This window comes from Erythrolamprus reginae, chromosome 3, assembly GCF_031021105.1.
Source record: "Erythrolamprus reginae isolate rEryReg1 chromosome 3, rEryReg1.hap1, whole genome shotgun sequence".
NCBI classification, from domain to species: domain Eukaryota; kingdom Metazoa; phylum Chordata; class Lepidosauria; order Squamata; family Dipsadidae; genus Erythrolamprus; species Erythrolamprus reginae.
In genome coordinates, this window is record NC_091952.1 from 56,560,414 (window position 1) to 56,572,861 (window position 12,448).

Below are 12,448 nucleotides of genomic sequence, written 5' to 3' on the forward strand. Positions count from 1 at the left end.
ACCTCCCTTATCTTGGAGTGTATTCCTCTGTCTATGCAGCTTAAGTCTTCGGAGAGGGGCAGCATACAAATCTAATAAATTATTATTAATTGTTATTATTATTTAAGGCTGTGTTGGCTTTTTTAGCTGCAAATTTTGCATATGGGATCTCTGATCCAAGAAAACATTATACAAAATATTGTTTTAAATATGTTAATTATGTATGGTACATGCCAATACAGGAGAATATTGTGGCTCAGGGTTCAAAGGAGAGGTCTCTCTAAGCTTATTATTTGCTTTCTTGCAGACATTTCATTACTCAAACTAGGTAATCATCAGTGCTAGTGATTGTGCTAACTATAGTACCATGATAATTTGTTCAAAATTATGCGGTATTGGATTCTCACATATATTATTTCAGGAAATATTATTTAAACATGCCTGGGATAAACATATATCCATTGTAAGATAAAATACAAGAAATAGTATAAGGGCAGACTAAATGGACCATGAGGTCTTTTTGTGCTGTCAATCTTCTATGTTTCTATGAAAGTAGCTTTCTGATTTGCTTTTAAAACAGCCTTCTTTAATCTAGTGCCTCCAGAAAGCTGTGATAATGACATCCATAATCTCCATTCTGTATTAGTCTCCCTTGGGATAATGGGAATCAGAGTTCGACCTATCTAAGGAAAAACACTTCTTGTGGTCTCCTGTGCAACTAATTTGAAGATCAATAAATGATCTAAATAATTTCTCAATTGCGTTTCCCATTGTGCTGGATACAGAATAAGAACACGGACACAAGAGCTGGGTTAAATGGATCACTTTATTAAAGTTAAATGAACTTTAACTGATTATCAACCAATAACCAGGACCTGCAGGCATGCCCCAGGCTCTAAAATGGCTCCGCGCAAGGGCGCGGAGCCAGCAACAGCGATCTTGCGATACCACAGGAGATTGCCGATGCTCAGGCCAGCAAAAGCACCCAGGCACTTTGCTGTTTCTAAAGGCTGCGCACAGGGGCATGAAGACAGCAGCAGTGATCTCACATACCATGCGAGATTGCCGATGCCCAGGCCGGCGTCAGCACCAGGGCCTTGCTCTCCTTGCCCCAGTGCAAATTCTGGCCGACCGTTAAATTGGCCAACCGTGCAGTTAAGTGAAAATGAAATTTAAGCATCTTCGCCGAATTGCAAAGCATGCATCAGCTAGAGCCCTTTTTATTGATTCATTCTTTTTTTTTTTGCAGCAGAAAACATCTGTGGTGGGGACAGAGGGAAAAAGGGGGACTTTGGTGGGCTTGTATCCTGCCATGTGGGCAAAAAACTGTGACATTGAAACACTGTTACACAAAAGCTATGATATGGTCCTGAGCATCTCTTCTTTTCTGTATTATCTCTAAGATTAATATTACGGCTATATCACCATAATAACACTATGGAGCCAGAGTGGTGTAGTGGTTAGAGTGCAGCACTACAGGCTACTTCAGTTAACTGCCAGCTGTAGTTCAGCAATTCAAATCTCACCAGGCTCAAGGTTGACTCAGACTCCCATCCTTCCGAGGTAGGTAAAATGAGGACCCAGATTGCTGGGGGCAATGTGCTGATTCTATAAACTGCTTAGAGAGGGCTGTAAAAGCACTATGCAGCAGTACATAAGTCTAAATGCTATTGCTATTGCAAAAAGCAGGGAGCAAAACCCTTTTCCAAATAATAATAACCATCAGTTTTATTTTTAGATTTGAGCAAGGAAGTACACATACCTGAACATACTTGGTTCCCGGATATGTTCTGGTCCCAGAGCTTTCCCTGACATGAATTCATAGCAATATCCATTCTCAAAGGTGCAGAAGAGGTTGGGGGCACAGCCGTTGTCCTGAAGGACTTGGAAATTTCTCAGCTCATTGGCTCGGTCCACAATAAGTTCTGTTTTCCTGCCGTAGACCCGCACCAGGACTGCATCTCTCATATTCTCATCTGTGAAACAAGCCATTAGCTTGTTGGTGATGCCTTCAGTGAAGAGCTTAGACAGGGACAAAGAAAAAGGCAGGCTGAACAATCACAGTTGCTCTTATATAACATTCACCCATCTGAGGATTGAAGAGTTTTTTCATGTATAAGATGTGAGAAGCCACAAATTTTGTTTTTTGCATTATTTGTGAATGGGTCATTATTTATTTTATTTATTTATTATTTAGATTTGTATGCCGCCCCTCTCCGAGGACTCGGGGTGGCTCACAACAGAGAAAAACAAATCATAAATAATCCGAGTAAGTTTAAAACATTTAAAGATTTAAAAACCCCCATATACTAACAGACACACACACAAGCATACCATGTATAAATTAAACATGCCCAGGGGGAGATGTTTCAATTCCCCCATGCCTGGCGGCAAAGGTGGGTTTTAAGGAGTTTGCGGAAGGCAGGAAGAGTAGGGGCAGTTCTAATCTCCGGGGGGAGTTGGTTCCAGAAAGCCGGTGCCACCACAGAGAAGGCTCTTCCCCTGGGGCCCGCCAACCGACATTGTTTAGTTGACGGGACCCAGAGAAGGCCCACTCTGTGGGACCTAATCGGTCGCTGGGATTCGTGCGGCAGGAGGCGGTCTCGGAGGTATTCTGGGTTATGGGTTATTCAACAAACCATGGATTTTAAAAAAAAACCCATAAAAAACAGGGTCCCAGTTTCAGCTTGTTGTGTTGTAAAAGAACAATTGGGGGGAAAGGTTTCACAAAAAAATATTGTGAGATGTCAGTTACAACAACTAAAAAAATGTTTTTGCTATCATGTCTTGGACCTTCCACTCTTGAAAATAGATGAAGACTCTCTCTGTTCCTCCTCCCCCCCTTGATGAATGCTAACCTTCTTGACAGCTAGGTTGCTATTTCGTTAGTTTCATTCTTCATGGCTGTAGACAATGCTCTTGCACAGTGCTTTCCACCAAGTCCCTTCAATTGCTAAGCTAGTGTAGGTTAACAAGAGTTGAGAACAATAACTGAAGGACATCTAATACATGTGTCTAACTTCTACAGCCTCCAAATATATTGGATGCCCATTTCTTATGCTAAGGATAGGAGCAGTCTGAGGAAGATGATCGAAGGTGGAGTTCATGGCAATGCACACTTTGGGAGTATATAGTGAGGGTGTCCATCTGCTTATCTTTTGAGGTTATACTTTGGGAAGGCAGCTTAATACAGTGTAACAAGGTAGGCAGACTGTGGTACACTGGACTTGGTTGGGCTCCTAAGCAGCAGTAATTCAAGAACTAAAGATATCCCATTCCTGATTAAAAATACTCAAATCAAAGTTAAAATGACTATTCCTAATTAGTGATGGGCGAACCCAATGGTGTTCGGGTTCGGCAAGTTTGGACGAACTTTACGCAAAATTTGGCCAAACCCGAACTGAACCCGAACCTGAACGGGGAATCCCACCAAGAGATTCCAGGGGTGGAGCTTTGATGTCACATATACCGGCAGGTTGCTAAGGATGCCAAGGTGATCACTTCCTGGATTCCTGGAGTCAAAGCTCCAAACGCTGAACGCGACCCCGAACTTTGCCCGAAGTTTCAAAAAAACTTGGGTTCGTGTTCGGCATACCGAACACTGCAAAATTTGGTACGGACCCGAATTGTGCGGGTTTGGTTCACCCATCACTATTCCTAATCAATTATAGACAATTCACTGGGCATCCTTGAGCCAGCTGTCACTTGATGCCTTCACAAGATTGTTTCAAGGGTAAATGAAAGGAGGGAGGAGAATATGAATGCAACTCTACAGTTCACTGGAGAAAATCTGAGTTACATATGCAATAAATAAATTGGAATTGGGAATTTACAAGACTTAACTCTTGTAAGCTGAAACTTGGATAGAAAAGAAATGTGCAACATATTCTATTGAAAATAAGCATCGATATTTTATAGTTGCATGAAAATAAGTAAAGCAGCATATAAGGGGAGGAAAAAGAAAAGACTCTATACTGAAACCGACTAGTTTAATAGTGCTATGGTACAAGCTGAATGAAAGGATGAATTAATATTATTGTCATTAATTCTTGTCCTTTGATAATGTCACAGATGATGCAAGTCTAATTATAATATATGAACTGCATGGCATGCTAAAATAAATAAATAAACCAAACTCAGAATGAGTGTCATCCAGCATGCTTCAGAATTTACAAAGGCTGCATGCATATTGTTGTGGTTGGCTCTGGCCCAGCTCCTGCCCAGGGAATGGGGAGGTGGATGCAGGGGAAAATTCAACATGTCACAGGCGTGTGTTACTGCCAACAAAATCAGTTCAGAGTTTAGTTTCCTCGGACGAAGAAGAAGGTGGGAGTGACTCGGCAGAGGAGGGCTTGGCACACAGCCAAGGCAGTCAATCTTCCTTATCTTCTATAGCTTTAGATGATGACATTTTGGACCCACGGAAGCGCAGAATTATGCGTAGAAGAGACCAAGTAAGAACATATTACAGGAAATAAGGGAGGCCACCTGTGTTTGGGTGAGGCTCCAGTAATTAAGGCTGCTGCTATAAATAGCAGCATGTGGGTTTGGCCATTGTGGAAGAATATCTGTTGCAGTTTCGTCAGGAATCTTGTGTGCTGGACTTTGTTGCTTTTTCACGCCTTGGAAAACAAAGCAGAGCAACGTGTGTGTATGTGTGTGTCTCACTTCGTTGGAAGAAGGGGTGTGAAGTTTCTTCACAGCTGCTAGCTAAGTACTTAATGACTGCTTAAGGGAAATTGTACAGACTACCCGGTTGTTTTGGGAAGAGTGCTCCTTGCAATACAAAAAGAGTGCTTAGTTTATTTTGACTTTTGTGATAAAGAACATTGTTTTGAATTTTCAAACGTGTGTGTGTGTGTGTGTGTGTGTGTGTGTCTGAAATTTGTATCCTTGAATTTTCGGGAGGTTCTTATCAGAGAGCCCGGCAGAACACATTTTAGTAGAGTTAACTTCATGGTCTGGAAAGGGAAATGTGGATTTTTCGAAACAGCCATGAAACAAGTCATTATTTTCCCTGCTCACTTGCACCATGGTGTGGAATTGAATATCCCAGCAGTTCTCCTTCAAGCAAAACCTGAATTCTATTCAAACCGCATTATTATTGTGAAAAGCATACACAATGAAGAATTCTTTTTAGCATGCTTTTGAACAACGGTACTTCCATCATGAAATTGGGGCAGAAAAACAGAACATTCAGAATTGCAACATGCATACTGTATTTATGTTAATTTGCACAAGAACTTGCCATTACATATTAGAATTAGAAAATTCTAAACTCAAAATTTTGTACTCCTTTCAAACTCCATTTCCTTATGCTCCATTTAAAAAAAAAAAAATCAGCAATGCAATTTGGCTATCAAGAGTTATTTTGCTATTAAATATAATTATGAATGAGAAATCATTGCTGAATTACTGCAAATCATACAATTATATATTTGGATCTCAAGATCTATAGTCTTTCTGCTCAAACCAGATATAATGTATAGAATGCATAAAGCTGCTTGACAGGGAGAAATCATTATTTTAGGGGAAGATCACCAAGGGAAGAATATAACAGTAACATATACAGGGGTACCTCTACCTAAGAACGCCTCTACTTACAAATTTTACTAGATAAGAACCGAGTATTATTTGCTTTTACATTGAATCATATGGGAAAAATTGCTGCTTCTTACAAACTTTTCTGCTTAAGAATCTGGTCACAGAACGAATTAAGTTCATAAATAGAGATACCACTGTAAATGCATTTCTTAGCAGCCATAAACAAATGTTCTGTTTCAATTGTCTTTCACTAAGAAATGCCTCCCAAACTCATGTTCCCCAAACATACTTGATTTGGATTTTATTTCTCCAACTTTTGAATTTATGTAGACTGCAGAATATACAACAGCTAAGAAAGGACTATAAGCGGTCATTGCACTTGCTTAATTTTTTTAATATAAAACACATCGGCAACCATCATGTACTGAGACATATGAATAAAAACACTCAATTCAGACCTGTAGTCACTCTTAATGGGAATTTATATGCCTTCTCTAACTTACAAAGGCACCTCTGAGTTAGGATAAGGGGAATGCTTTTGCATTGTGCAGCAATATGAAAATGCAGATTCAATGCATCTTATGTTCAAACTTTGAATATAACCATAAAACAACCCGAGTGGCTCTGAGTCCCAGATCAATGGAGATGTCTCCATTGAGGATGCATTTTGTGCTGCTTTGACTGCTGCTCACAATCAAACAGAGGGCTTAAAAAAAAAACTGTCCCTATTTTGGCTGATTGCCTGAACAGATGGATTTCTCCTTGTTCTCTTGTTTATAAAACAAGCTGCTAGACTTCCGTGTGTTTCTGAGTCTGCAGGATTGGCCCAGATTAGTGTTTCTGTTTTTTCAAGCTTGACAACTTTAAGATATGCTGGCTGGGGAATTCTGGGAATTGTATCTTAAAGTAGTCAAGGCTGAGAAACAATGAGCCCAGAAAATGATATTAAATGAAGAGTTCTCAGATTGAAGGAATGATCAAACTAGGCTGGGTCCAATAAAGGAAGTTAGTGATAGGGACAGTCAGTTAGCCCAGTTTGATCTTGATACCAAACTGCTCACAAAAAGAAATTGGGAAGATATCCAAATAGTTCTGTCTAAACTGGGTGAATGAGAACTACAATGTGGACAAATTAAGTCCACATTATCATGATTGCTAAGTGATACAACTTGGCACGCAAAATGCAAAGTTCATTTGTTTATTGCTGGAAGCTGAGATTGAAAAGATTTTTGAATCATGGGGGACAAACTCAGTCTGTCAGAAATGTCATCTCAGCATGTGGTTGCTTTAAAAATGATAAATTCCACCCTTGGCATCATTAGGAATTGGAAATATGACTTAATTAATAAATCTTATAACAATCTATCTGGCTCCAGGTAGAATAAGAGAAAGGGCAAAAAGAGGCAACCCAAATAATTAATGGGATAGCGCTGTTGTCCTTAGCCTTTTTTTCACAATGCACTCTTTCTGATCTTGCTTTTTTATTATGGTTCCCTCCTGTCTCATTACTGGATATGGACATCGATCACGAACTGGCACATGTTCTTATATCAGTAAGAGACTATTTATAATACACTATTATATGGTTCTCTCAGTACATTCCCTGGCCTGCTATAGTTTTTCACCTGTGGCCCCCTTAAAACATCCTTGGGCATCCAGAGGACCATAGGGCCCCTGGCTGAGAACTGTTGGATTACAGCACCTGAGACAATAGCAGCATTTGAGACTTTTAAATAGGGATGAAAGCAGATAAAAGAGATTGATTGATTGACTGATTGATTGAAAAGACTTATAGGACTGTCTATATTAAGATATACAACTCTGGTTGGCTCATTACAACAAAAGCCAAAAATAAACTCTAAACCATCCTTTCCTGATGCATCAGACAACATCTGACTGACTCTGACCTTATTTTACCCAATATTTGGGAGAAGAGTTAGCACTTTACAGATTTCCATATGGCCAAGAGTTGGGGCCTGCCTGTCAGGGTGTCCAGGGGGAAAGCAGTTTGAAATTCCCTGACATTTCCCTGACAATTCCCTGTAACTTGCGATCTAGTTAAGGCACAGTCATAGATGACATCATACCAAATGGCTAAGCCATGGAGAAATATCGGTAGCTGAGGAAGCAAGTTGTTGCCACCGTTATGCTCATTTTTGCTTGACTCTGCCAGGCAGCATGATCCATTTTCTAAAACATGATTTTTCCCTGATTTTTAAACATTTTAATACAGTTCAGTTTTTTTCTCTGATTTTCACTAATTCCCTGATAATTGTTTGATATTACCTGAACTGCCGATTTACCTGATAATTCCCTGATTTCCCTGTTTTCCAGGTTTGCTGGTCTCCAGAGTAGGTGAAGCTAGCCTCCAAGAATGGGAAAGATGCTGCCCTTAGCCAAAGTGGATTTTAAAATGACAAGTTAAAAAATGTTAAGTCTGAAAAAGGTATATATAGCACACGTGTGCTTCAGATCCCACTCTTTCAGCTCAGTCATGTTCTCATGGGGAAGGGGCATTCCATAGGGAAGGGGCAATCCATAGGGAAGGGGCTGATCTGGAAAAAGGAACATTACCTAGATGGCAACATTTAAGAGAAGGAGCCTGGAGAGTGTCCACCCTATCCAACCTGGTACAAGTATACACACTTTATAAAAATATAAAGTGTGTACACTTGCACCAAGTTGGATAGGGATAATATAAAAAACGTGAATACATTTTTACAAGCTGTTTTCTTTCTTTCTCATAATATTGAAACTCAAAAATGGCAATTAAGATAAATTTGAGGAGATTCAGGGCCGGTTAAAAATACTTTTCTACACAACACATACCACTGAAATTTGATGTAGTTCACCCTGACCCACACCCCTTGAGATTTTTAAAGGGAGGAATTATACAAATTTGTGGAGGACTGAACAATCTACAGCTAGTAATCTTGATGGTGGTTGTTTTTCACCTCCTGTTCAACAGTACCACATCTTAAAAACAGCTGCTAGAAAACAATAGAATAAGGTTATTGCCATTCTTCCTGCACTTGTGAGTTTGCCCATTGGATAATAATGAAAGCCAAACTAAACATTTGGTAGTATAATTCAGCAAGCCACTAATGTTTCCATGTTCTTGTGTTTCAGAGTGCCACTTTAACCATGGCAATGTTACTGCCTCAGGTATTTCTCTTATGTTACAGATAAGTAGACCTCAGGTGATGTATATCCCAGATGACTTTTTACTGGAATCTCAACAAGGATAAAGCAGGAAATAAATCCATGCTACAAGTCATCCCACAAAACCCATGATATCTATTTCTAGAAAATCTACACACCCACACACTTCATAATGAGTAAGAAATGAACAGAATCTGAGAGAGGAGAAGGGTCTGGTAAAGTTAGGAAGAATCAGTTTTGCTGAACTTCAAGAAACAGAGTATCAGTGCCAAATGATTTCTCCTTCTCAAATCTTGTATCCCATCATAAACAAAATCTAAAAATCTCATTGTTCAGACTTAATCAGCAAAAATCCATTAAGGATTATCAGAGACAACATATCTCTCTTAACTTTGACCAAATAAACCAACTTTATATTCCTTTTACTTTTAACAACTTTAATCTTTAGTCATTTCAAATAATATTTTAGACGTAGATCTCTTTTTATTTATTTTTCATTGCCCCTTCTCCCAAGTTCTTTAACAAATCTTTTTTTGTAAATTCAGCGTAGGAAAACTATTCAGATTATTCTTTTGCTTTGTTATTTGCATACCACTTTTAATTATTAAGACATAAGCCAGATTCATTTGTATATCCAATGTAGCATCCTTTTCTATATCATTTTTTAACTTGTCATTTTAAAATCCACTTCCAGATCAATCTCGGTCATTTTTAAATTTATTTTCAGGTACTTTCAATTTTATTCTTTTTTTTAGCCTTTATCTCAAACTCAGTATAGGATATAACTGGACTAGATTTTTGGGAGAACAATTGGCTGTCAGTTTGCTCCTCCATCCACCAGAACGAGAAAGTCTAATAGCTGTTGTATTGTCAAATCTCTTTGCAGGTCCCATTCTAATGGGGGGGGTGGGGGTGGTTAGTTTTACTTACAGATCTCTTGCTAGCAAAGTGTCCTTGATTCTTGGTTGTTTTGCAGTTTTCACTGGTGGGAGAGATCCCAGGCGTTTCTTTCTTTTTCCCATGCCTTATTAGTCCCCGGAAAAAATAAAACCTTTTATCTGTGTTATGGTCTACTACGCTGTTATCTCCTTCAAAAAATAGTAGTCAAATTTAAAAAAAGGATCCAATGGGAGTACTAAAAATTGATAAAACAAAATAAAACCAATAAGTGCTACTGAAAACATAGTCCGGCAGCCCAATCTTGTCCAGTAAAACTTGTATTTTAAACCTAGTCTATCCATAATGGCAGATACTCTTTATATTAATTTCTGGTCCATTGTTCACATATAAAATCCAAAGTTAAAGTATTTTGCTACACTCTATATTAGCAAACATAATTTAAATGTTTTTTCCCCTTTAATTGTAATATTGAGTTCCTTCTAGTGGCCAACCTTTGAAGTTTCATCCTATTTTTTTTTAATGAAATCAAAACAACATTTTCCCAAGGGAAGGATTCTTATAATTAATTTCAAAATCTTAATTTAAATCCATCTGGACGTTTAGTCTGCTTATAACTTTTCAAACTCAATGTTCTAATAATTTCTTTTGCTGTATAGACCCTCTCATTCCCCAGCATTTTAAAAAAATTCTTAATTATATTTAAAACTTTTCTTGGTGAAAGCTGAAGGAAACTCATTCATAGTAACAAACTTGTCATTATGAGGGTTTGAAATGGTTGAAAAAATGGTTAATTTGCAAAAGTGATTGGAAAAGTAAGCATGTGAATCCAGTATCATTTAGAAGGTGCTGAACTGTGGTTAGGACTACAATGATATTCCATTGTCTCCCAAAGGTCTGAACCAGTGGTGAATTCCAATTATTATTGGTTCTGTGGCATGGTTTGGTGAGTATAGTGTGGCTTGGTGAGTGTTGTTTGGTGGGCGTGGCAGGGGAAGTAGCCCGCAAAATCTCTATTCCCACCCCACTCCAGGGGAAGGCTACTGCTAAATTCCCTCCACACTCCTGGCGGAAGGATGTTGCAAAATCTCCATCCCCCCCCCCCCCCGGGGCCAGCTAAAGGTGGTATTTTCCGGTTCTCCAAAGTACTCAATATTTCTGCTACCGGTTCTACAGAACGTGTCAAAATTTGCTGGATCTCACCCCTGGCCTGAACTGTTGTCTCACAAGGAGATTGCTGTTCGGCAGTCTCCTTGTGAGGAGCAACTGACTCTAGCACTTGTTAATGATGCCATTCCCATCGTTGTCTGGGGAGGAATTCACAATGAGTTGGGTCCATTCACTGCTCTTCATTCCATAATGGTCATTGACTCTGCTCTCAAGAGAGTCATCTTTGGTTCACTATTTCTTTCTTGAAAGTCACTCAGTTCTCTCTTAATTTTGGTGAATGACTTCCTTATCTTTGTTTGCTGCTAAATACTCTACACCTTATAAAATAATAATTTCAAACAAACAGACAAGCACCTACCAGTAACATTCAAGGAGACAAGCATCTGTTACTTAACAATTGTCAATAATAAACACAAAATGTCTGAGCAGCGGATGTGATAGAACTTGGAAGCAGAACAGCAGAAAGTCATAAAATATAAAGACCTACAAACAGAATAATTATGGCAAAAGAAAGCAAAGATAGTACAGTACTAATAGTAATAAGTACTATTAGTACTTTATTATTTACTAGTAAATAATAAAAAATAAGTGGATGGAATATTTAGGAAAGACTTGATAAGTAGCTAAAGTTCAAATCCAGTCTCAACATCTGACTTCTTTTTAAATAAATGCCAAATAATAGGTGCATTTTATGAAGACCAAATGTAGAAACTCTTTGTTTCTCAGTAGTTCTGTATACTCCATTTGCTCACTTAACATTGCTTCCCATGGCCTATTATAACTTGGGCTGTAATTATACATAAACACATGCAATTAAAGCAAGCTGCCCTAATCTTATTTATCTCTGTCTCCCTCGTGTTCCTGTTTCTTCTCCCATGTTTTTCTATTGTAAGTTCTTTGGGGGAAGGGACTTATCCATTAATACTGCTTAAACTAAGCATCATGAACAAAGATGATGTTTCATAAACAACGGTAACATCTCTTTGCCCTGAATCAAGCTTCCTGCTAAAACATGAATGATGAGGAGTCAATCGTTTTTTATATGTTGAATAACCTTTTAATAGCAGTCTCAGCTAGCATCAACTATGGTGAGGAATGATGGGATGTATAGAGCAACTTCTAGAAAGGAGAAATTCCTTATTCCTCTGCTAAGAGACTTGATACAAGGCTAAGCAAGCTATTGAGTTCAGCAGGGCATCCTATCAAGTGTGTTCATCAATGATGGAAGAAATTTAGGTTGATGGGGGCCAATTACAATTACAAATGCACTAGAGTGCCTTCCGTCCCCTGTCCTATTGCTCTCCTATATCTCCTATACCTTTCTTCTATTCCTATATCTCTTCTTCTATTCTTTCATTGATATGTTCTATTACTATACCTTCTTTTCTATTATTTCTTAGATATATTTTACTATCAGTATCTCCTCTACAACCTTCATCCTGTATTTTACATGTGTATATAGATATATACCCACTAAAACCCTCATTGTGTATTGGACAAAATAAATAAATAAAATAAATAAAATAAATAAAATAAATAAATAAATAAATTATGCAATGTGGAATAGATATTTCTATGTTTGCTTCCTCTTGACAATATTCCCTGATCATTTTTCCAGGTCTTGTTATTATCTGTTTTGCTTACTAGTTTGTTTTTTAAAATCTACTGCTCATGTAATACTTTTTCTTACTATGTC

At 38.3% G+C, this 12,448-nt stretch overlaps 1 protein-coding gene across 1 annotated transcript in view; it reads right to left on the minus strand.

Annotated features, from left to right (window-relative positions):
• The window catches only part of ETNK2 (ethanolamine kinase 2), a 36,804-nt gene that overhangs the window by 13,977 nt on the left and 10,379 nt on the right, over positions 1-12,448 (minus strand). Inside the window, exon 2 of the mRNA XM_070745438.1 lies at positions 1,742-2,001. Coding sequence (XP_070601539.1) covers positions 1,742-2,001 — 260 coding nt within the window. The remainder of the gene's footprint in view (positions 1-1,741; positions 2,002-12,448) is intronic.